The following is a 25,250-nucleotide window of genomic DNA, read 5'->3' as shown; positions in this document are numbered from 1 at the left end:
GAGGGGGGGGGGTCTGGAAAGGTAGGAGTCTTCATTTGTTGTTGTGATCGGTTTCCTCATTTCCTTTGCCCTTGAGACGCACTCAGCGTAACCATTGCACTGCCAACTTTTTCCAAATGGGACGGGCGCGCTGGATACAGTTGTAGCGTACACCTGTTCCCCAAACTGGGGGTCCGGGGACACTCCAGGGGTCCTTGATGGGGCCCCCAGCTTGTGAGGAATATTCATTTTTACTATTAATTCACTCTCTAGAGGTTAGAACAATGAGAGACTGTGGAAGGTTTCACTGCCCCCTACCCACCCACACTATATCTAACAACTAAAATCCTCTCAGATGGGGTTCCATGGGACAAAATCTTATTAAATAGAGGTGTATGGTCTAATAATTATCTATTTAGGGGTCCTTGACATGGAAACGTTTGGGAGCCCCTTTTCTATGGGATCTCCTTTCAATTTGATATTCAGCAGATCAATGATTTACTTCTGAAACTCCACTTTATAGATGCCACTCTTTTATCCAAATATTAATAAATCACAGGGAAGTGTTTTGTCTGTAACTCTCCTATCTCCCATCTATCTTTTGCCACACTTTGTTTACTTACACCTCATTAAACTACTTCATATTAAATTGTTATATTGTAAATGTAAAATTAATTTAAACTGTCTTTATCGCTGGTTTATCTCAGTGTATAGCAGCTCCCTCTCCCATGAGTACAGACCTTGTCTTCCGTCACGTCATGTATGTGTGTGTGTGTGTGTGTGTGTGTGTAGGCATGCTGACAGCAGTCTCTGTCATTATGGTGTGTTTGGGTTATGAGAGGGCACTCACACGCCACATGAGGGTGAGGGCGGCTGCAGGCCATGCAGGGATATGTTATCTCCTGCTGAGGCCCCAGCTAGCGGCCCGCCGAGGACGACGAGAGACACACATAGTGAGGAAAAAACAGAAAAGACAATATCCACCCTAACGCTGAATTCACATACTCCTGTGATCTGATACAATTCAATCAATACTTGTGAATGTGAACTACTCTTTCCCAAATCTAGAAGCCAAGCCCCTTTTCCATGATGTCAGCTAAGCGGGAGACAAATGCAGGAACGGCTCTGTACCCAGGATGATTTCATAACTGTTGATACTAAAATGAAACAGAGCTCATATTCGGATGTAAATATGCAAACAAACATGCGATGAGTTCACAAAGTCAGCCTTCAGTTCATCAGAGATTAGAGCTTTAGGAGAGAGTTGTTCATGCTCACAAATCCTGATTACTGAGATAATGGGAATAACTTCTGTATTCTGATATACTTATGATATACTGCTTGTCTAAAAATTGTCTTGCTCATTAAAAGGCAGTGGCAGGGCTCTACAGAAAGTCTTCCTCAAGGCCTCTTTCTAACTTACAATCAACTGCGAAGAGGAAGTAAATTTAGAAATGTAGCCTGAATTGAAATTATCGATAAAACTTCATGATCTCCCTCTTTTTATTGCTACCAAATAAGATAAAGATAAGTAAGGAATTTTGGTTACTTGAGCACAGTCTCTGCAAGATTTATCTGTTCTGTATTGTACTCAGCCAAACCTGAAAGCACGTGAGCAAAGATTTTTATGAGAATGACAGACAAAGCAAACAGGGAGTAATGATTGATGAGCAAAAGTTGGGCTTTTAATCTGTTTGTCACTGACATCCCTCCAGGAATGAGTTAAGGCAGTCAACAAAAACAAAAAAACAATCTCATATCTAAACATTGACAAGGCATAACGGTAAATGGTGGTTGTGACTACTGAAATAAGCAGCATAGTTTCATCAGCACTTAACCTGTCTGGGGTGCATCTTCCCATTCATTTGCACACTTGAATAATCTCAGTTATTACGATAATTTGGCTAGAATAAATTACTGTCAACCGTTATAATATGGATCATTTATGGATTCAATTTCCCACAAACAGGGGAAAGCACACATGATAAGAGTACATCTTATCATGAGTGTGCTGGAAATGGCCTTTGTAGATCCATCTGAGTGTTTCTACAACTCACACAGTGTCACCAGAGGGAACGTCAGGAGTGGGCAGCCATGTCCCAAGATACAGGAACTGGGAATGCTACACAGGCCCAGCAGCGTGTTTCAACAGAGCAGACTGAGGCCAATAAGCTCAGGAGCGTCTGGACACAGCGCCCTCTATGTGCCACGTGGGGTATTACTTTGATCGATACGGTTTCTTTCAGCACCAAGAAAGATGCAGGCATTACAGTAGTCTGTCTCACATGATGAACACATACGCTGTGTTGGTTTGTCAAGTGTTCTTTGGCCCGCTTCCAGAGGCATTAATTCACAGCTATCTGTGAGCCCCACATGCTGTGTGCCTCTAAGCACAGCGCTGAGGGAGGGGACAGTAACATGTTCCTGTGACTTCATTAGAGACAGTTTAACAGCGTTCCTTTGGCTCCTTTGTCCAAACAGCAGAGAGGTTTGTGTACAAAGCTGGATCCTTCCTGCTGTCTCATCACGTCAAAGAAGATACCGTTTATACATCATTGCTGTCCATCAGATCTCATTCTGTCCAGGAACATATTACTCTTGTTCACATTGTCCTGGACATAAGCAACCAGTCCAGGCCGGTCCAGCCCAGCTTGGTTAGGACTGAACACCTGTGTTACACCCATGTCCTATGTGTCTTCAGCTCCTCAGCATCACATGTGAGGACCCAGGAGTAACGTGGTTGCATCAACACATGCTTAAGAAAAACATTCTAAAACTACTACCGCATTCAGTCTGCCCCTTTCCACCTGTTGGCAGTTAAAACTCAGTAGGAAAGTCCTACTTGTCCTCTCCCCCGGAGCGGATTTTGTATTTCTCCAGGAACTCGGCGTGTTTCTGCCGCAGGATCTCCGTCTGCTTCTTAAAACCGTTGGCTCTGGGAAACAGCACAGACAATGCCTTCAGACTCAGCCCCACGTATTGCACAACCAATCAAATATATGTTCAGACATTGCAAAACCCAGTCAAATTGACTATTATCAACTGACTGCACTATCACAGAAAAGAAAAAACATAAACAATTGTAACTGGTTCTTTCACACACCTGGCCCTCTCTTTGGATTCATTGTAGATTTCTGTGATGACTCGGTCTTTCTCGTCCATGAAGTTACTGTGGACGTCTTCCAGTTTCCTGAGAGAGTTAGAGAACCACTTGAATTAGACAACCAACCAAACTTTGCATAACCTAAAAACTCAGTGATCCGCAGGAACACTGGATGTTCATGTTTTTACGACTTTATACAGCTGCTATAACAGATTTTCAGATCACAAAGAATCAAATCTCTACAAAACAGCTGTGGTACCAAATCAGTGTGTGAAAACAGATATACATGGCGACAGGCCATGAGGTGGTGCCAAGGCACATGGCAGGGAGACGTGTCCACAAACAATCCCATTAATCTGGATATGAATGTGCAGCAGTGAATACTCATGAGTACAATAGTAGCAGTGACAGAAAAACATTTGATTGGGAAAGAATGTAGCTGGAAGAGAAATAAAAGATTCTGGGAAAAAATTGGTTTGTTTGATCAGCAAAACTGGAGCTTATTCAAGAATGATAATGATACATACAGTACTTCTGGTATGTCCCTTTATTAAGTCATCGAGTGTCATCCCGCCCAGGGCCTTTACCTGAAGAAGATTACGTGGGCTCCGATGCTGAGCACCATGGTGATGACACAGTAGCCCACCAGGCGGAAATTCCTCCTCCTCCTCTTCTGCCAGTCCTCCGCCGTCATCTCCTGTGCCTGGGACTGGCGGAACTGCTCCCAGTAACGCATGCTCTCCTGGGCCTCCGCACTGACAGGGAAGGAGTGGAAGAAGGACCAAGAGAGAGGTGGAAAAGATGGAAGGAAAGTTAAAAAAAATATATACACAGAGCAAACAAACACTAGCCCACTTGCTGAACAGAACACCATTAGCCAGGGGTTTTCTCCCACATTGGAACAGCGAACAAACTGCTGTATGATGGTTTGTGTTTGAGTGTGTGTTTGTATCCACCTGGCTCTGTAGCTGCTATGGCTGGAGGTAGATCTGAAGGCCTGTCCCCCGCCGTAGGGATGTCGGAGTTTGAGGTCATACTCCTTCCTGCTCGGGTCCTTGCTCAGCACCCGGTACGCCTCGTTCAGCTCCACAAACTGGCTGTGCAGGGCCGGGTTGGACGGGTCGCTGTCCGGGTGCAGCTGCAGCCACATGTGGAGGAGAGGGTGGGTTAGAGTGAGACTGAGATACAAGAGACATTACAGTGTACATGCACAGAGACACACATGCATGTTCTTTTTCTCCCTATTAAACAAACCTGTGCATGTGTATGGTGCGCACACACAAACACACTCCCTCTCTGGAGGGGCTAGGGGATGAAGGGGATGCCATGCACTTCAATAACGCCAAAACCCCAAGGTAAATATGCATGTACATCCTTGTTTACACAGCTCACCACAACATCAAAACAAACACTCATGTGCAGGCAGCTCCAAACCGCCACTGCACTGTGAGAAATGTTGACAATTAGACACTAGGCTAGGAAAGGTTGCCCCCATGTGGCCAGATAGAGAAACTACAGAGGATGACAACTAAGCAGTTGATGCAGAATCTCAAATTTGTGTAACAGGCATTCTCTCCGAATGCACAGGTGAGGAGAACCCTACCTTTTTTGATTTGTCAAAAAATGCATTTTTTATTTCCTCCAAGGTGGCATTAGGTTTGACTCCCAGGAGTTCGTAGTAGCTCACAGCCGTTCTGCACGGAGAAAGCAAAGAACTCAGTACAAGACAGTCATGCAGAGCTGTACAAAGCAGAATACCTACCAACAATCACTGACAACAACACACACACACACACACACACTCTACCTGTGTGCTGAGCTCCGGGAGAGCAGACGCTGTCCGCTCTTATAGCACCATAGACAACTCTGGCACAGACGCAGCTGGGCCTCCAACTGCATGACGGAAAGTTGAGGAGTTTCCAAGCAGAGGACCTGTGCCAAGAGGACAGATATGGCTGACACTAACATACGGTAGGTGTAAAGGAGACTGTAATGGGGGAAGCAGATATACAGTCGAAACCAGTAGCTTACCAACAGTAAGCACTAACAAGACAGAATGCAGTCCTCAGCCTCCAAGTTGCAGCCTTTAGTATTTTTTATAATTGCACTTTGAGAAAACAAGTCTACTGTAGTTAAATAGATGGTGGAAAAACAACCAAGAAGGTGGAATACTTGAAGTTGGTGCTAATATTCTGATAGTTTTCCTGACTACCTTTCAGTGGGTTTCCATAGGAAATGGTTGTGTCAGCAGCTGCACTGAGAGGGACTCAGTGTCCCCTCATCAAATGACACGTGACGTAACTGTGGAGCACAACAGAGGAAGCTATGAATGAAATGTTTTGAGATGGGCTTCAACACTGACCAGCCAACACAGCCAGCTGGTTCTAGGACTCCTCTCATTATCTGTTGTAAAACAAACTGTTACAGATGCAGGGAATTCTCTTTGAGAGCATGCAGTTGTGTTTTTGTGGCAATTAACTAATCTTTAACTAATAGCTCGAGCCCTTTGCAACCCACTTTTACACAATTTCCATGAAATATGAAGTGATATTTCCAAAGGATATCAAACTCTCATAACGCCAACTACGAAGGGGCTGCTAGGTTTGTACATGCAGCACGATATATATGGCGAGATTTGTCAAGTTACAAACACACAGCTCTTGTGCATTTCCAGTCAGTACACACTGTTCTGTTAACTGGCACTCAAGCTAACGCTAGCCAGGTTAGCTAGGCAGGCTAACGTTAGTAGGGTTTGACAGCCACTCTGTGATAATGTTAGCTTTCTAATTTATTAAGCTATTTATTTATTTGGTTCCCCATTAGCTGTTGGCTTGCCAAACAGCTACTCTTCCTGGGTTCACACAAAACAAGACAACAACAACAACAACATCAACAGCATACACTTAAAAACAAAAGTGTTAGCTTAGTGATTATCTAATTTAGCTGTGATCTGTGACAGATGGAGAGCGAACAAGCAAACACACTAAGGAACAACTACAAACCAACAGCTAAAAGCAGAGAAGCAAAGTGACATACCAGCAGCAACTCAGTTTCATAACACAGTAGCGGTACAGAGGGTCGTTGCATAAGTGTCTCCAGCCAGAGTCCAGCACCTCAGGTGTGTCAAGCTAGCTAGAGTGATTCCGGAAACTAGAAAGGCTTACCTTCAAAATAAAAGTGCAAATTTTGTCACTTTTCATTAGAATAACCGTAGGCCGTAGACTAAGTTATGACCGGAAGTTTGGTTTTTCTGTCTTGTTTGCTTGACACTGCATTTCACACACTGCTGCACGTTTTTGTTTTGCCGGGATTTTAACCCTTTGGTTGCTGTGTTCTCCTACAGGGGTGCAATGCAAGCTTGTGCATTGTTCTATGGACCAAATTAATCTCTGGCCCAAGGATGTGGGTGATGAAGTATTATAACCTGGATTTGTATGAAGGAATGGGTGACGGGGAATAAGGTTCACACTCTTGACTCAAGATCACAGGGTGGCAGTAATGAGCATTTTTTGCCATCCGTCTGAAGAAGAAGAGGAAAACATTCTGCATTATTTTCTTCCTAAAACAAATCGAAAAGAACGTGTTTCCACCAAGACTAGCAGCACTACCAATGGATGGTAAGATAAATGAAGCTTTGGCTACTTTTTCATGCGAAATGGTATTTAATAGGTTATAATAGCTCTTCCGGCAAGGAGGTTTTATAGTCTCCTGGGCTTCCGCAAGTACACGGAGGGCTGGACGCAACCTGAAGCCGCGGCCACACTGATCCATCAGAAAACGGACAGAGTTACTAACGGATAGATTTATGTCCGTTGGGCTGTTTTGGAACGTCAACTCTATTTTTTTAAAAACGCCTCTGATTTGCGGTGACGAATCCGTCCGTCCAGAAAAAGTTCAACTGGGTTGAACTTTCTGTCCGTCAAAACGGACGGAAATCTGACGGAGACGGACGTGTCATAAGCGCTGCCCGGACAGCGGACAGCTCTCATTGAAAATAAATTGAAATGAACGGAGACGGACAGACAAAACGGATCAGTGTGGCCGCGGCCTGAGTCTCCAGCTCAAGGTTGTTCGTCAGCCTCATGAAACTTTGAGTTTCACATTCACAGCCGAAAAGTCTGATACATGTACACTGATATATAACGTCAACGAATAACATAAGTATAACATAGGGGAATCGCTACAGACAAGTTTGCTTGTTTAGTGACGTGTTAAACGGATAGGTCCGGTCCTCAGTTCTGATTGGCTGAACCGCGTTCGAAGCCTTTGTAAACTCACCTGTAATTGCACGAAAGTTGCCAGCCTAGGTTTTTTGAAATGACGTATTCATAGTAATCCCATGATGTCACATGCATTTCCTACCAATATGGTGCTTTACCATATACACAGCTCATTTGATTACAATCACCTGTTATTTTCCTACCATGATGGGCCTGTGGTGATGTAACAGAATACTATGAATTGTATAAGTAGAACTGTCTCTACTGTTGTTATTAATTCCACTGAATCAGTGCACCCTGTTTTATGCAGACGTACAACACTGAATGGTGTCACTGTGGTGTGAAGAGATGGGTGAAGAGGCCAATGGTAATCTCCAGTGTGAGATGGACCCAGAGGTGTCTGTGCTGCTGCACTGTGCAGCCTGGAGGGGGCTCCTGCAGTCCCGGGTACAAGTGGAGCTGTCTGAGAGGTAGGACCAGAGGGTAGAGGGTCCAAAATGGGTTCAAACAGTTGACATAGGAATGTTTTAAAGTCATAGGCACTTGAATCAGACTCACTTTAATTGCCAAGTACAATCAATGTATTTTCTGGAGACAAAAGTTTCCAGAATTTCACAGCATGTCTCCCTCTCCCCAGGTTTGACAGGCAGACAGATGCGGCTCTGGAGCGCCACATAGACGAGGTGTGGACAGAGCGGGTGTCCAGGGAGCCGTGGCTGTTCAACGGGGCCAAATTCAGGCTGCACTCTTTCAGCTTGGCCTCCTCCAAGTGTCCTCCCTCACCTGCTGTCTCCCCCAGACCCCCGCCCTGCACTCTTTCACCCCGAGGGGAGGAGGATTTGCGTGACACCGACAATTGTCACAGAGGAAACGGAGACGGTGTCATCCAGCAGACAGCAAGTCCACTGGTACAAGCTGCCTCCACCTCTGGCTGCAGTGCATCTGATGGCGTTACAGCGAATCCTCCCACAGATGATCCAGAATCCAGTCCTCTCCTCTCTTTGAGACTGGGTCTTACGTGCTACAAGGACTTCCTGGGCACCAACTGGTCCTGCCGAGCGGCGGAGCTACGTAGGCGCGGGGAGGCGGAGTTCGGGGATCCTCTGGCGCTACTGGCCCAGCCTCTGGGGGTGGGCGGAGTCCTGTGCACACGTGACGGACAGGTGGTGTTGATCAGGAGGAGCCAGAGGGTGGCGGAGGCGGGCGGGCTGCTGGACATCCCAGGGGGGCACCCAGAACCTCAGGTGAGGAAGAAAGAGAGAGATTGAGGAGGCATCTCCAAATCCCAAACCTTGCCTTTTATCAACTTACAGCAGCATGTTCAATTTCAGTGTGTCACCCATGTGTTCATCCCCTCACCGGTCTGCCCTGCTCCCCCCAGGCGGTGTGTGAGGAGCAGATCAGCGTGGCCATGCTGCAGCAGAGGCAGGAGGCCGTGGTGTCGGAGCTCTTCTCCTCTGTGTGCGCCGAGATCAGAGACGAGGTGGGTTCCTCCGAAAGCTAGAAAGCAGAGAGCCAAGACCCAAATCTAGTATATCAAGAGTTATGTGAATAGGAGGCTGAAAGAGTTTGACACTGCATTGTTCACTTCTCTCCTGTCTGTCTGCAGGTGAATGTTCCTCTGAGTTTCCTTGGAGAACCGGTCCTGATGGGCGTCGCTCTGAACCACACCAGCGCCGGCAGACCGAGCGCCGAGTTCTACATCAGGTACTTCCTCTTCCTATTTTAATCAGTCATAACAGACTGTGGCACTGTTGTTGTTTTATCTTACAGGAGTGGTTCTCAAAGCTGGGTCCAGGGACCTCCAGGGGTGCTTGAGGGGGTTTCTCAGCAAAATGAGGAATAGTTTAATTTCATTATGTAATTCACTAGAAATTATTCCAATTGTAAGAATGGCTCTTGTAATCATAGGTTTCGCTCTCACCAATATTATCTACCCACGTACAGTGTAGACAGACAATTCAATACTGTATCAACAACAGCAATCTTCCAATATGGAGTCCAGAGGTCAAAACTGGAGCTCATATCCAACCATAGAGATGTGTATATCTGTGTGTCTCCAGCTGCTCATTAACCTCTGATGAAGTCAGAGAGCTGTACTGGAGAGGAGGAGCGGAGGCCCACGAGTCCACAGACATCGTCTTCCTCAGCAGAACAGTAAGGAATCAATACTTACAAATACATTAAGTGCATGCATGGCACCACCAGAACACACTTTCAACAAGTGTCAAATGTATAGCAAGATCTAGATCTAAGAAATGTATCTGACAAAAGAAATTCAGGAAAAATATCTGAAAACAGCTAAAAAGAAACATCTTAAAGCATCAAAATGTAAAATAGTTGGATGTTTGCATGGTAATGTGTTTGTGTGATTTGAAGGACGTGTTGCGGCTGGACAGGAGCAGCCCTCTGTGGTCGGAGCTGTGTCCTTCAGCCAAGGGAGCAGTGCTGCTCTATCAGCTAGTGATGCCTGACAGACAACAAGACAGCAGCAAACGATCTGACACTCAGGATAACACACCAGACCGCGGATCCAGATGACCAAATGTACACAAGGAAACAGTTTCATCAACAAAGCTCATGGCTTTATTACTCTTTGACCTCTACAGTTTTTCAAGGCTGTGCAAAACATATTTTTCTTACATTTGTAAAGTGTACAGTAAAAACTCTATTAAATTTTGTAAAACTTTTGTTGAATAAAAATCCTAGAAATTGACTTTTTTTGTCATTAAAATTATTAAGTACAGCAACACTGATTAAAATTGATTGGTCAAAGCAGGGAGTGCATATAATAACCTTCTTAACAAGTTGGTGCAATACTAACTACATCAAGTTTTGTAGTTAAACACACACTCCATGTAGACTGTAGACTGTTAGACTGTTCTCTGTTGAATGTCATTTGCTGATTTAGCCAACTCTCTTTTGTTTGTACAAAACAATGACCTCAATGGAGTTGGTGCCCATGTAAACCTAGACAGTTTGTGTTTCATCTCCATGTTACTTCACCAGTAACCCTCATAACCGCTGTAGTAGTATCCCTGGTCTTGATAAGGCAAGTTCCACTGAAATTTAAAGAATGAGACAAAAGGAGGATGAGATTATGTTCATTATAAATCAGTTTAAATATAAAACAAGGCATGTGAACTTGAACTTAAGTATATTCACAGCTATACTGCACTCACATATCTTGGCTGCTGGCTCCATGACTGCAGGTTGAGCCTCGTTTCATTCCACCCTACAAAAACAGTCATGAAAGTCACCTCAAATAAGGTCTTAACAAGCAAACAGGTTCATTGAGGTGCTCAGACCGCCCAAATACTGTCTATCCATTTCTCCTACTCACCATTTTTCCCATTCCAGTGATTCCTATACGAGGAGGGAGGGCCGTATGGGAGGGGTCTGTTCTTATGAAGGCGGGGTTTCTTCTTCTCTGGTTTGGGGACGGGGGGCAGAAGTCTGCGTGCCTCCGCTCTGTAGTCCTGCAGGAGCGCTTGTGCCTGTTCCTGAGGCAGCTCGACATACTGCAACTCCTCCAACAGCTCACTCTGCTGCTCTGGAAGACTGCAGCTCACTGGGGAAAGAAGGGAAATCACTCCAAGTTATGGAGGCATCATAGAAACAAAAATGAAGTCTGTGAGGATTATAGCAATGCAGCATGGAATAGAATAGAGTGCAAAAGGAAAGGAGCATTTGAAAAAGGAATAGGAACTCCCACAGTTCCCACAGCACCTTTACCCCACAAAAGGCTGTGAGTGCAGCAGCAGCTTATCAGATAGTATCATTTCTATAATATCTGTATGAGTCAGACCTTGGAGTTTGAGCAGGGCGGTGTCTGGGATCTGCTCCCCGTCCCGTGTCTGGTGCTGGGCCAGTCGTCTCTTCCACTCCTCTGCTGAGGGGAAGACCACCACCGCCCACCGCCTGAAGCCCCTGAACAGCTGCAGCTTGTGACGGCGCGCAGAGAAGAGAACGTTGCACTGGAAACAGACGGACGGGAAGAGAGAAGACCATAAGAGAACTGGGGAGGCACCATGAAAACTGATGGGATTTAATGAGTTTAAACAAAGGACTCTTATTGTCTTATTGTTTTCTGTACTTCACTGATTGGTTGTGACTGTGAAGAAAATGGTTATGGTAATAACATATAGTTATGCTTCTTGTCATCATCATTATTAGCTAACCACTAACACCAGCTGTTTATTGTGTCATGGTTTTAACGTGGGAGTAAGTAGAAGAGAGGGAAACAAGCCTAAACAAGGTAGACATGGACCAGACACAGCTGTACAAGGCTCTAAAACAACTAAACTATCAAGCAGGATGACAAAAAAAAAAAAGTATAGACTATAAAAATAGTGAAGGGTTACCTGGTCAAGGATGTAGTTGCCTGGAGTATGAGCAGCCATCTTGATCAGCTCAGTCAGACACTGACAGGCCTGCTGCAGCCTGCTCTCCTTCTGACCACCGCTCTGTACACACACACACACACACACAGGTTAATACACATTTGGCTCAAAAAACACCATTGGTCAGAAATGTAACAAGCGTCATCCAGGCATCTTCAAAAGTGAGTACGGTATGTAGTGTTGATGAACAGACTGGAGGTTTGACTGACCATCATGCAGGTGAGCAGCTCCTCGGTGCCCAGGAGCTTGAAGCGTTTCTCTGGCTGCTGCTCCATGAAAGACCTGGCCCAGTGGCTCTTCCCAGAACCAGGGAGACCCACCATCATCACCACCTATAGAGAGGCAGAGAGGGGAGGGGGTATGGAAAGAAAAAAGAATAGGTCACTAGTGATGCTTCCATCTAATTAGCAGGCTAATTTTAAGCAAATTTTTGAAAGGTCACAAAAAAACATGTGTTAGGTGTGTTTTTATCAATGGGCTTGAAGCAAATAAATAGGCTTTCTGCACATGGAAATAGATCAAAAACCAGGAGGGGAGGCTTTCAAGAATTGATTAGTGGGCAAGTTTTTCGGCCATTTTTCCTCCAGTCCCGAGACAAAAAAAATGCATTTGGCAATATTCAAATATACCAACTAATGGCCATACAACTGGGAGTTTGTGCTGGAAAGACATTTTACAATCAGTTTGGCTGTAACAATGAAGAATTCCCAAAGCAGATATTAAATTGTTGTGCAATGAGAACGAACCATTTGTCGGACGGATCATGGCAAGCATACATCTTAATTTATTCCACAAATTTGTTTCCATCGCTATCCATCACAATTTCTTTATCAACAAAAAACAGGAAAGCATAAAAACGTCCTTGTGAAATAGAGGAAATTTGACCAAAATGTGCCGTTTCCATTTAGCCTTTCCAATTCGATACGTCACACTTCACATAAAAATACTTGGATAAAAACCCAGCCACTGTCACAATCTGGATCGTACACTCTTCCCCCAGCAAGGCCGCCCCGTAACTCCTCTCTCTCTCACCTCACACTGTGTTCTGGATGTTGGGGCCACCGCGGCGCGGAGCCTGTCCCCGGCAGGGAGGGCCGCCAGCGGGCTGAACCCTGGAGGGCTGGGGTACCAGGGCGGGGCCGTGGGGTCCAGGAGGAATCTGACTGAGCAGCTCTTACAGAGAGCGTGAGGGAAGAGAGCGCGACCCTGCAGCACCGCGACACCCAGGGAAAACGCCACACCCACGAAAAGACCGTTCTTATGGAAGGACAGCTCAGCAGCACCTTCTGTGGAGAAGGACTGTGGATGTGCACGCATAAACATCACACACACACACACATACACACAGGCACAGTCAACGTTAAAGCCCCAAAGAATATAAAGAGAGGAAGAGATGGAGAGAAAAGAAGCAGACAGGTGTCACTCACAGCGTAACAGCCAATGATATCGCCCTCTGAGAAGGGTTCTCCAAACTCCTCCTCCGTTCCACCTGACACTTTTTTGCCGCGTCCATCATAAGCATAAGAGAAGTCGTCTTCACCTGGGACAGGACAGATGGAGAGCCGGAGGGAGGAAACAACCAAGTGAGAAATTAAGAAAAAAATAGAAGAAATGAGAGGAAGACAGAGAAAAAGTGTGATTGAATGTGGGTGCAGAAAACGGGGGGAAACAAGAATCTTCATGGAAAGTGAATGCGAATGTGTTCCAAAACCCTCCAAACCCTGAAACTAACGTGAAATAATCCTGGTTCCTAATCCTCACCCAGCAGCAGAGAGCCGTTAGCCGCTGACCAACCTACTCTCAGGCCGTAGGGCTCCAGGCCTCGACCCCCTTCCTGCTGTTCCTTCAGCTCCGCAGCCAGCAGCTTCCTCTCCAGCCTCACCTCGAAGCCCACCCTGCCCCGCAGCACCCCGTGGGTGAGCCTGCAGCCCGACCACAGCAGGGGGGACCGGGCCCAGAAGCGTGGCTGGCCGCAGGCTCCGTCAGCACCCACCTCAAAGTGGAGGTCAGAGCCATCTGTGGAAACAAGGACACAGGGATTCAAAATGTCTTTTCTGCTCCTGTCCACTGCTTTTATTTTGTTATAAGACACTGCATCAACTGGGACAATTCTCTTGACAAAATAAACTGAGAATAGATGAAAATAAAGCTGTAACGGTAGATGAGGAGTCTTTGATATCCCATCTTCATCAAGTTAGTCAGTCAGTGTTTACTATAGACTTACATGGATCTAATCGGACTTTGTCTTCATCCTTCTCCTCTGCCTCCACTTTTTCTGGCAGAGGCTGTGGTGATTTGGCCCTGGGTGGAGAGGGGGAGAGAGAGAGAGAGAGAGAGAGAGAGAGAGAGAAAGAGAAACTGGATGACACCCATGACACTCCTGTTATAAAAGATCAGACTTTGAAAAGCCCCTAAGTTAGTTGGTGATGGCTCCATCTCCTTTGTGGATACCACTTTATATAGCCTGAATGCTGCCCGTCACACATGCAGTACCTTTTATAGCGGATCTCCTCTTTGAACTCGTAGAAAGCCCTGCCTCTGATCCTCTCCTCCAGTGAAACAAGTCTCCTGTCCTCTCCTGCCTCTTCTTCCTCTCCACCCTCGGCTTGGGACACCGGGTCGTGCCCTGAACCCGTCCGTTTGGACCCAGGTTTGGAAACAGGGGCTTGTGCAACTGTAATGTTGTGGTGCTGGGTGTTTTCTTGGACTGGGAGCTCCTGGACGGTCTGTTCAACTGTCGGTTCCCTTTCTCTGCGTGTCTCCTGCGAGCCTTTATTTACTGTCTGACACTTTGCGATAACTTCAGAGTCTAGCAGCGGTGTTGACACATCAGTACCCGCCTCTGTCTGAGTGGCAGTGTCCGTGTACTTTCTGGCAGAGCCGGGTTTGCAGGGTGATGTGGACGGGACGGCAGCGGGAAGGAGGTCACCAGCTGCCGGGGAGAGAGACGAGGCGGAGGCGGCGTCCACCTCCATCGGTGTTGACGGTGTCGGCGGGCTGTCATTTGGTGTTTTTACCTCCTCTCCGTCGTCAGAAACAGAAACAGTGTCGCCGTCCTGGGAAGTTTGACTTGTCTGTATTTGCAGTCCTGCCTCAACAGCGGACCACAGTCTCCCGACCAGCTCAGCCTTCAGCCCCTTGGTGTCCAGCCCAAGTTCCTCCAGTCTGGCCCGCAGCTCAGGCACTTTGAACTTTTTGATTTGCGTCAGCTTCATTTTTGCCTTGTTAGTTGTATTCCGTCGTTTTTTGGCTTCTACATGTATGCTCCTCAGTAAAAACAAAGGTTTGTGCAAATGTTAACTGTTGGAAAAGCTGCGCGGTACTAGTTGGACCAAAACACAAACAAAAATTCAATATGGTGCCCTGGATTGTGATTGGTTCGCTGTTCTGCCTTCACTTCTTTTTCTTCTGCTGAAGTTTTCGGCAGATTGGACGCTTGCAGGAGTCTTACTGCCACCCAGCGACCAAATATGTCACTTCAACTTTAGCGTATAGTTATTTAATTCAAACGTTAATGCAAATTGGAAAATGTACTTTTATTAATCTTTTCAGTACCCTCAGCTCCAGTATGTCCTGGAACTCACAACAATCCCACACTACAAGCCAGTGTCACAGTTCAACCTCCATAAGGCTCACAGCTTAATCACAGGAATTGTTTTTGTCATCTGTCCCTAAGCTCAGAAGTGAATTAGGCAAAAGTGCTTCCATGTATTTTGCTATTTCTCCATGAAACACATTGTAAAATTAAAGAAAGAGCTGGTGAGTTTAAACTGCTTGTGGCAGATTTAATAAGGAGCTACAGTACCTATGCTTTGTTTAGTCAGGATTTAAATGTTTGACCCATGATGCTGGTTTGATAATGGATTACTACTTTTTGAGCACCTTTAGAAAGTTTGACTTTATATTTTGCTTTTATATATTGTTTATAACAACATATAACAACTTTTATGTTTGGCTTGATGTTTGACTGCTGTCTGGGCCAGATCTGTTGAAAAAAGGGATTCTTAATCTCAATGAGTCTACCTGGTTAAATAAAGGTTAAATAAATAGAACATGTTTTAATGCTGATCTGCTGTTGAAGATTTCCACACTCGCAGAAACAGTTTATGCTCCCTAAAACCTGATCGGTCTATCAGCATAGTTCAAACAGGAGAAATAATGCACAATTGACACCCATGTAAATGAATGCACCCACAAATGTAGGTCTATTTCTTACACTTTTTCAGTATGAGGGAGTTACGACACTTAAAAACAATATTCTTTCATGATAGGAAGGTTTTTATTGGACAAACAGACAAATGCAAAAACAGGAATATAAATGAGCACAAAACAGGCGTAAGTGGTAAAAAAGCAACAGTCAGTTATAATACAAAAAATATTCCATAAATTACATTTCAATTCAATGATAATACTGTCTCATCTCTCTTTACTTCTGATTCTTTTGCTCCACCATCTGTGTATCATTACAACTGCTTGGGTCAAAGGTTAAGAAGTAAGTAAGAAGGTTAGAAACAACAACTTTGGATCACTACTTTTTGGCTCAGCAAAGTTAGAATTGCTCCCCTTATATTCCCCCTCCGTTGACCCTTTTTGGCTCAGCGCAAATCTTTCTCAATATGAAAACTATCCTCGATCGCTCAGAGTTTAGTTCTAATTATCCACACTGCATGGGATAAATCCTACAGACTGTACACAGCTAATTTCTAAGTCGATTTGTCTGCTTCATGGGATGCCTTGAGCAGTCGCGTCCACACACACGGCTTCATTCTGAAAATCTTCACAAGAAGAGAGGAGACAGCGATTTCCGTTACACAACAGAACATTGAAGCCATGCTCACACAGTGAGCCTGTTTCAGCTACATAGTGGCTCAGTCACACTCTTACCACATGCGTCGCAATGAAAGCGCCTCAGTGCTACATCTGAATGTTAGGACAGTAAACAAAAGTGTTTTCTCCCAGACGACAGGCTTCCAGTATACAAACGTGCAAAATGTCAGAATCCAGCAGAACAATTTACAACCATGCATATGAAATTGATTCAACACTGACTATAGGAAAATCACCATGTGTACAGCAACCTAAGGCCACTGGCAGCATGTGGTGTCGTCAATGATGTGAATACAATGCACAAGAATCACAAAGTCACTGTGACGGTCAAATGACAAGGATCAGCTTCTGAATAACACCGTGGTCGTTAGATCACTGAATCCAATTGTTTCAACTATTCTGTTTTGTCTTTCTTCCGTCTGTTAAATCCCTTTTGACCTGAAGAAGAATCAGTTTTGGTATCACAGTTAGGAGTTGGGTGTTTGGGGAGATGCAGGGCGAACTGGGAAGGCAGTACCATGTCATTTTTGGGGCGGGAGGTTTGGCCTTGTTCAGACCTTGTCTTATATGATATTGCAATAATAATTGAATAATAACATGCCATAATATATTAACTATTATGTCCTGGACCATACTTAGATGTCTATACTCTACAACCAGTGGTAAGAAACGTAGAAAGCAGACATTTCACATTATGATGAGAGCAAAAATCACTTTGAGGTTTCAAACAGAATTTAGATTGAGCAGCGAAGTATCTCATATTATATCACTGTCTCATTCCCTATTAGTCCTGGCTCAATTACTCACTGAAATCCTTTAGATTCCATAATTTGCTTTAGTCTACCTGGAGTGCATAATTGGTAGAGTTTAAACTTTTGGGGCAATTTATGTTCCAGTCAAAATCAATCCATCGCAGATAATTCATTATATCCTTTTTAAAATAGTCGTTGAAACCAGCGCTGTTGAAAGTAGCGTGTATGCTGCGGCTCCTCTGACGAGACATCGGATCAGATTAAGATGGTGGGAGTCGCCGGGGGGTGTGGAGGTGTGGGGGAGCCGTCGGAGGGGGTGTGTCCCAGCAGCAGCTCCTTCTCCCGGGGCAGGCAAGGCCCGCTGATGTGCTGGCTGTGGGAGTGGTAGAGCCGCAGGAAGGACAGGATGGACTGGGCCAGCCACAGAGCCGTCACACACCACAGAGATGCCTGAGGGCAGAGAGACGGAGTCAGACACACTGTCACACAGACACACACACACAAAGACAACCTCTAAATAAATTTAACTGCTGTGTGTGTGTCTCTTAAGCCACCTTGTTATTCTCTGTACATGAAGCAGTCATAGTGAAATGTTGTGTATTCATTTTTGTGCAGAATAGAAGAGGAATAAATCTAAACATTTTCTCTATATGGGTAGTTTATAGCAAAGAAATTGAGTGCTACTTTACGAGAAGATGTTTTACTACCAAACCTTAGAACATCAGTGAACTCAGCACAATTAAGTAAAGGATAAAATACATTGAGTCGGTCATTATTGCAAAATAAGCCCTGACAAGGTGATTCAAGACGCAAAGCAAAGGGGCTTATTTTGCAATAATGACCGACTCGCTGTACATTATCCCATTTATTACATGGCTACTTGCCAAAGACATCAATCGTTTGACACAAAATATTGATTTCAAATGATTCTCAAGCTTCTGCCATAAAACTAGTCCTGCAGGACCGTCTGCAGTAACCAAGGTGTAATGTCTTTTTGCCACAAAGAGTCACGAGTTCATTTGATTAGAAATCAACAACATGGACCGGACTTCTTGACTGCAGAGTGATATGATTCAGTGTTATTCAGAAATAACAAACCTCAGAATGCATTCCATTGGTCAATCTGAATTGAGTATTCAACAAGTCATATAAATAACAGCTTCTCCATCGGAATGCGTTAGAGGCAACATGTGTGTGGGTGTGTATTTATGCATGCATACTTCTGAGCATGTATGCCTATGTTTATACACACATATCAGTCCTACCTGTGCCAGAGTGAGCTCTGTGTAGAAGGAGGAGCTGTCCACATCCAGGTAAAGCGGGACAGACTGGGACTCAGCACAGCTAAACACAAACACACATAAAGGGACGAGGTAAGCTACATGAGCAGAGAACACAGACAAGCTAACACTCTTGAAGAATGGTCTGAAACAGCAACAGTCTGGGGTAATCAGTAGCTAATATGGGCAACAATGTATTCCACCTCTCTGCTGTGCCCTTTTAGAAGTACAATACCAATATTGGATCAGCTGTTCCCAACTGTTTTGGTTCTCAGTGGCTGATAAACAGACAGACAGACAGGTGTTCACTACAATATGGCTCTCCTCAGGAGATTTGTATCACTCAAAAAGCCAATAATGGAGCTGAGGGGTATATAATAACAACATAATGATGTTAGACTTTATTGATCACTGTAAGGAAATGCTGCATAGACACCTCTCTGGGACTTAGAGTATATCCACCTGTCAGTCTGATGAGCATCAAAATATAGGAGGGTGGGGTTACAGTACAGCCACCACTACATCATGATAGAAGGTTTAGCAGCAGCTGACCTACCTGTATGGACGTGTGTTGTCATCGGTGACGGTGTCACACCAGGAGGCCAGGCCCAGAGATAGGGTGATGCTGGCCCCCCCAGACAGGAAGAGCACACACAGACTCAGCAGCACCGTCAGGAAGGAGGAGAACAGGGTGCTGCAGACACAAGCATCACACATGCATCAGATAAAAGCATCCACCAACTGCCATTTGTTATGTACAGTATGTATGTACTGTATGTGGGCAGACAGACAGCTGTAGAGTGCAAACCAATATTATGATTACGGCTCATACTCAGGCTAAGATTATGCTGCAGAAAAGGAGATAATTCCCAGGTTCAGTTGATGAGAAATTTAAGTGCAGCGTTCATGCCTAAACACGGCAGTGCTCAAGATAGATGTGTAGACATTTTAACCACAGCACACGTTTAAATAGTGAAAATACATTTCACCTATACTTCAGAATATGTTAAGAGATGAGTTTCAAAATATAAAAAAGTTGGTCAAAAAAGTATTTAGATGACATTCATTCTCTCTATTTTGAGTGGCCAAAAATATATTTTGGACATGCTTGCAGATACAACACAGCATAGTATGTCCAACATATTGTATATTTCAGGTTGTCTTCTAGACTACTACTACTGGTACTGCTACTACTATTATTAGTACTATTACCACGACTACTGCTACTACTACTACCACTACTGCTACTGTTACTGCTACTACTATTATCACTACTACTGCTGCTACTACTACGTAGTTGCAGAGTTGGACTAATGTAATAATAGCGTAGGCTAAGTAGTAGTGGGCTATTTTTTATCATTACATAATTATATACGCTCATGACATTTTTAACGTTACCAGTGTTATTATCATGATAAATGTGTGTGTACTGCTTGTTGTTGTGTCCAGCAGTGCTTACTCGTCATGCCGCCCATGCAGATAGAACAGACACCTCCAGCCTTGCGCCGCACCGTACAGCACCGTGAATATACCGACGAAAGTGGCGAACTGGCAGGCTGCCGGTGGCCCCCACTGCTGTACGACCAGGTGGGAAACGTCTCCCGGCTGGCCCGTCAGCTCGGTCCGGTTCTCGGTCCTCCAGTAGCCGGTGGAGAAGAGGGCGCAGCGGCCTTTGAAAGCGGAGCCGTTGAGAGCCATGGGGACGACCACCAGTAACCCCGCCAGGACCGACAGGGTGTGGGCGGCGCAGTGGGCCAGCAACAGCCGCCGGTCGAGCTCCATGTCTGAAGTCAAGTAGCAGTGAACACAAAAACTAAACTGTGCATATAAAATTCTTAAGCATTATTTAAGCGCTCCTGTTTATTTCCCACGTAACGGCTCGCCGTGGCGCTGGGTATTTAAAGAAAAGGCGGAGACCGAGTCATGCTCCGCATTCCGAGCGGTTATACAACGCCCAGACTGGGTAGGTCCAGAGAGGAGGAGGGAGCGAGAGGTCCCACTCTGACACAATGTCCGGAACACACAAAATGAGTCTGCCATCGTCTGCTCTCAATGTATTGATGCTAAAGTAAAATTAGAATTGATTACATTTTAAGAATCCCCACTGCAATTGGGTCATTACAGCAGCAAATAATAGGATACAAAGGAAAAAATATATATAATATGAATGAGAAAGAAAGGAATTGAATATAACATTAAAACCTGTTGAGAAGCCAATATGACTGAACAGCAAGTATGCAAGGTGTGCAAAATAACAGCAGTAGAACACAGTGAGAAAAATAAAATTCAATAAATATATGTACAAGATGAAAAGTGGGAGATATGGTCTATATATATCTTCCTTTAAAAACCTCTTAGTTTTGTTTTTCTTTTTTTTTTCAACCAAATAACACAAAACCTGAAAGTATTGTTAAAGACAACATGAAATGGAATTTTAGTGTGTCTTGCTTCTATAGTCTGATGTATTTCCAGCTGAGACAGACTGTTGGGGCAGGACATAACATGAAGAGAGATTGTTCAAAAGTGGGCAGGGGTGGACCACAGCAAACACGGAGAGTGACTCAGAAGAACTGGATGCTTGCCTGCGTTACATTGTAGAGGACCAGGACACCTCCATCACCTCCATCACCTGCATCACCTCAGAGTGCAGGAAGCTGAGGAGGAAGAAAGAGAGGAGGAGGATTTTGTCCACGATTTCTAGGATCTGCAGAGAATAAAGGAATTTTGATGTAAATATATGAGAAAATTCATATCTTGATTTTTTTTTTTGGCATGTTTCATTAAACAGGACATAGAAAGAAGTATTAGGACATGAAAAATTAGTTAACAAGGTGAAATAGTTGTTTTCACTTCATTTTGTTTTTAACATCTAGAGCTAACAATATGTTTTGTGAGAGTAGTTCTCGAGTTTGGAGAAAAACAACTTTGTTTCAGGCCTGCTTCAGATCGGCTGCTTTATTCCTGGCTATGCTTATGCAATTTCAGAAGGAGAGGCCATGCGTAAGGGTTAACGCCCACTTTTGCAGACAGCGGATTGGGCGAGTTTTAGTTTTTTAATTTATGAGTATGTCATCTTCCTGAACATATACGATCTTTGGCACTACAAATCCCCCCTAGCAGTGACGCACATACGACTGTTTTGAACCAACTGGTCTATTTTTATCAGCTCATGCAGAGAAAGTGGATCCAATCACCCTGTGAATTACTGAATAGATGAATATTTAGCATTATCACTGATGACTTGTGTGAGGGCCTGATCAAACATTAGCTCTGATCAATGAAACTAATCAAGATACATTTCAGGCTTGACAGCACACAGTGTGGGATAAGGTGGGGTGGGGGCTTTTGCTCTGTTTTAGCCTACCCGAATATTGTCAAGCTCAGTTCAAACTTCCCCTCTCTTCCACCAATATCTGGCAGTGGAAACAGAAACCTTCTCTAAAATTAAAACTATGTTTAAAAAATTCATTTTTTCTCCATAATTTCTTGAGAAATCAGCATCCAGATACAAACATTTTAAACTATTGACTAACTGTGCTAATGACGCAGTCACCTGTCAGTACTTACATTAATAGCTCTATAAATTAATTTGAGGCAACAAAAAAAGCCCCAATCCAATGATTTAACTTTCTGTGGTAGGGCACCTTTTCTTTACATTTAGATTTTGTAGTTGTAGTTTATAATCGTATGTCTTAACTCAACAATCACTACAGATGAGTTTTAAAGCAGTTTTTCAAAAATCTCCACCCAGGGGAACAAGCCCTTTTCCAGTAATCGGCCCAGAGAGGGTCCATGGATGCTGCTTGGCAGAGGAATGCAGGGCGGAGCCTGGGTGGGGTGAAATTCCTCTGTGAGGGACAGCGACCGCCAGCCCCCATCCCCATCCCCGCAGTGTGAACACATGAAGCAGGAACAAAAGTCGGTCAGTGGAGCAATGACGCAAATTCCCCCCAACACAGCTCAGATTAAAAGAGCACGGCTATACTGATGCCACAGTACACAGCACTCAGCACCACTTAGGCTGCAGCACAAATTGTGTTTACATGTTAGTGATTTTAAAATGTCGCAAGCTTTGCAGTGGGCTGAGGCTACCATAACCAAGAGACAAGCTGGAAAATAGAGAATGAGTGAGCTTTATTTAATTTCATTCAAGATGCAATGTGTAAAAATTACAACCACATTAACTGGGAACCCAAAGCCTATTTAAGAAATCATATTTGTTTTATGGTGCACTGTGGGCAAAAATTATTGGTAGTCCTGTCTGTGAAAAACTAATAGGCCTACTATAAGCTGCAAGGAGTTTTAGAAGGATGTTACACAAATATCAGAGAAAAATTTCAAGAGCCTATAAAGAAATATTATAGTGATACCATAGGAGATAAAGATAGTATGATACGGTCACTATAAACTCACTATTGAGCACCACAGAGGGTGGACAAAATAATGAAATACTAGGCTACATGACTTAGAACTTAGAAGTAACTAGATGTAAATAGCCTACATCAAGGCATCTACATGCTTGATTCATATTAAGTTGAATGTAAATTAGCAATAGGCTATATGTCATTTTAAAAAGAGGTACGTCTGACAGTCATATATCAAAACATTAGCCTATTGAACCGTTATGGGAAGCAGATTTCCACTTCCTTCATCCCTCAAAGAACTGGTTTTCCTTCTTAAAGAAGGTTCACTATCCCACTACACAGTTTAGGACTTGTATGACAGCATTACAAGGACTGAAGCGGTTCTGAAGGCAAAGGGTGGTCCTGCTCCTACTTGGAATTCATATTGTTAGGTGTTTCCTTTATTTTGTGGACTTATAGCGCATTCTGGCTAGGGAGTTGAACAAGCACAGATCCTGTACAGGCACACTGCGCATGTGTTCAATTCAATTCGATTCAATACAATTTAATGCATTGAAGCATTGCTAGCGTGAGACAGTTATCGGTTAAGTTAGTTAATTCCACTAATGTTAAATACCACAAGGTAATAACAGAGCCTACCTTTAAAGTTTGTAGATCAGCAGAAGATGTGAACGTTCATAAATTAACGGCAGAGTGAGGCTGAGTGTGTGGGAGTGTGACATTCAGCCTACAGGCAAGAGGCCATCCCAGCCAAAGACGCCCTCTAGAGGCCATCTCACAAAGCGTCGAGCCTTTAATTAATTAGTTCAGCCCCCTCGAAAAACTTTATTTCATTGGACAGTTTATTTACAGGCATATCGGACAGCCAATAGAGGACAGCCAATAGAGTTCTGTATAATTTATGCTGCAGTTCGCCAATTTCGTTTGAAGAGAGTTGCGTGCTAGCTGAAGATGTTGTAGCTGATAGTATGGGTGTATGGTGTGCGTCCATTTATATGTAAGTAAGAAATGTCTTACCTGTAAGTAGTTCTAACGTCATTGCTGAGGACTATTGTGTCTGGGTTGAGGTAAATAGTGGAATGCAGCGTTTCACCTGCAAGTAATTAGTCTGGCTGCTCTCGTGCTAGCTAGCTCCTGTCGGCCAACATGGCGGCTGTAGACTGCAATAGCATCAAGCTAAATTGTTAAGAATTAGCCTATCACTTGGAGGAAAGTTATGTAGGTGATATGTCGGTAATTGATGAGTAATATGCCCAGTGAACATACTTAAAACAGCCTCAGCAAAATTCCTCCAATATTGATGAATTGACTGATAGGTTACTATTCAAAGGGTATGTTTTATTAGGGGAAATTCAGCTAATTGATAGGCTATAGTATTTCCATTTGTATTTTGTTCTGTTCTTATTTGTAGTATTAATGTGCGATGCTGCATGATTCTCAGTCTTAACAGAATCTGAAAATGTGAGCACCTCTAAAACTCCTGACTTGAGACAAATTGTTGTTAAATTTGAGAGTGTGTCAGACTAAATGTCTTGTAATGTATGGTAGGCATTAGGCCCATTGAAGTTTACTCCATTTGAAGGTCACCTGCTGCCACCCTCTGTCCAAAACCTGTAACAGCAAATTAACTTGTTGGTTGATAAATGAATCCCCTGGTTTCTATTTTCCCACTCCTGGAAAACCTGGAAAAGTCATGGAATTTTAGAATTGTATTTTCAAGGCCTGGAGAAATGATAAAAGGGAGAGACGTTTTGTAAAAGTTATGACATTTTATTTGTTACGTTCATGATTTTTTTCTTGAATAATGTCAAATGTCGAATAGTTTAGACCTCCTGTTGGAGGAAAATATTGTTGGTTGTTGCCTATTAGTTAAAATAATATTATAATCCTTTATTTTAAAGTGAAAAACAAACCAATACTTAAGGTAGTTACTTTTTAATTCAGTTAAAATTTGGTCATGGAAATTTGAAAAGGGGCCATGGAGATATATTTTTTATGGTCTATCTATGAGTATTAGTTTAGAAGTCCTCTTACTCTGTTACAGGAGTAGGCTACCAGCACATTAATGGTTAGGGTATTTGATACATGAAACACTTGGAGATCAGTGTCTTTTGCCTACATCGTTTCCAGTGTCATGCAGACCCCCTACATGTTCCTTATCAACATTTTGATGCATGCCTTGTTATGAACTGTTAAAGAAAAGGGTATTTTGGAGGATGCGGGCATCGATCCCGCTACCTCTCGCATGCTAAGCGAGCGCTCTACCATTTGAGCTAATCCCCCTTCTGTGAGATCTAATTGGGGTACGAGAACATGGAACTT

The 25,250-nt window shown here is 43.9% G+C and overlaps 4 protein-coding genes and 1 non-coding gene across 6 annotated transcripts; 1 reads left to right on the top strand and 4 right to left on the bottom strand.

Annotated features, from left to right (window-relative positions):
- Positions 1-1,642: 1,642 nt before the first annotated feature.
- dnajc4 (DnaJ (Hsp40) homolog, subfamily C, member 4) lies at positions 1,643-6,178 on the bottom strand. Of its 2 annotated transcripts, XM_071927200.2 has the most exons (8): positions 6,119-6,178; positions 5,295-5,383; positions 4,890-5,014; positions 4,686-4,776; positions 4,039-4,220; positions 3,670-3,837; positions 3,083-3,169; positions 1,643-2,914 (listed from the first exon to the last, which is right to left on the bottom strand). In XM_071927200.2, the coding sequence occupies exons 3-8, from the start codon at positions 4,979-4,981 to the stop codon at positions 2,818-2,820; spliced, it is 717 nt and encodes a 238-aa protein (XP_071783301.1). In that variant the 5' UTR covers positions 4,982-5,014; positions 5,295-5,383; positions 6,119-6,178; the 3' UTR covers positions 1,643-2,817. The 2 variants fall into 2 exon arrangements, with proteins under 2 accessions (XP_071783301.1, XP_071783300.1); XM_071927199.2 differs by lacking the exon at positions 5,295-5,383 and having other exon boundaries at positions 6,119-6,172.
- Positions 6,179-6,608: 430 nt separating this feature from the next.
- Positions 6,609-9,843, top strand: nudt22 (nudix (nucleoside diphosphate linked moiety X)-type motif 22). The gene is made up of 7 exons (XM_071927180.2): positions 6,609-6,699; positions 7,613-7,772; positions 7,940-8,546; positions 8,684-8,785; positions 8,912-9,009; positions 9,366-9,459; positions 9,682-9,843. Exons 2-7 carry the CDS (start codon positions 7,627-7,629, stop codon positions 9,841-9,843), a joined length of 1,209 nt encoding a protein of 402 aa, XP_071783281.2. The 5' UTR covers positions 6,609-6,699; positions 7,613-7,626.
- A 249-nt stretch (positions 9,844-10,092) lies between these two features.
- On the bottom strand, positions 10,093-14,970 carry LOC139933142 (heterogeneous nuclear ribonucleoprotein U-like protein 2). Its single transcript, XM_071927181.2, has 11 exons — positions 14,199-14,970; positions 13,930-14,006; positions 13,467-13,721; positions 13,133-13,245; positions 12,738-13,004; positions 11,915-12,037; positions 11,667-11,768; positions 11,111-11,279; positions 10,646-10,873; positions 10,485-10,537; positions 10,093-10,364 (listed from the first exon to the last, which is right to left on the bottom strand). The coding sequence occupies exons 1-11, from the start codon at positions 14,918-14,920 to the stop codon at positions 10,305-10,307; spliced, it is 2,169 nt and encodes a 722-aa protein (XP_071783282.2). The 5' UTR covers positions 14,921-14,970; the 3' UTR covers positions 10,093-10,304.
- Positions 14,971-15,962: 992 nt separating this feature from the next.
- LOC139933163 (transmembrane protein 179) lies at positions 15,963-20,482 on the bottom strand. Its single transcript, XM_071927210.2, has 4 exons — positions 20,024-20,482; positions 19,121-19,258; positions 18,550-18,628; positions 15,963-17,734 (listed from the first exon to the last, which is right to left on the bottom strand). The coding sequence occupies exons 1-4, from the start codon at positions 20,344-20,346 to the stop codon at positions 17,540-17,542; spliced, it is 735 nt and encodes a 244-aa protein (XP_071783311.1). The 5' UTR covers positions 20,347-20,482; the 3' UTR covers positions 15,963-17,539.
- A 4,656-nt stretch (positions 20,483-25,138) lies between these two features.
- trnaa-agc (transfer RNA alanine (anticodon AGC)) lies at positions 25,139-25,211 on the bottom strand. Its single transcript has one exon. It is a non-coding gene; the product is annotated as a tRNA-Ala (tRNA).
- Between the last annotated feature and the right edge of the window lie 39 nt (positions 25,212-25,250).

This window comes from Centroberyx gerrardi, chromosome 16, assembly GCF_048128805.1.
Source record: "Centroberyx gerrardi isolate f3 chromosome 16, fCenGer3.hap1.cur.20231027, whole genome shotgun sequence".
In the NCBI taxonomy this organism is placed as follows: Eukaryota; Metazoa; Chordata; class Actinopteri; order Beryciformes; family Berycidae; genus Centroberyx; species Centroberyx gerrardi.
The sequence above is the reverse complement of the archived record's forward strand: the minus strand, read 5'-3'. Positions and strand labels throughout refer to the sequence as shown.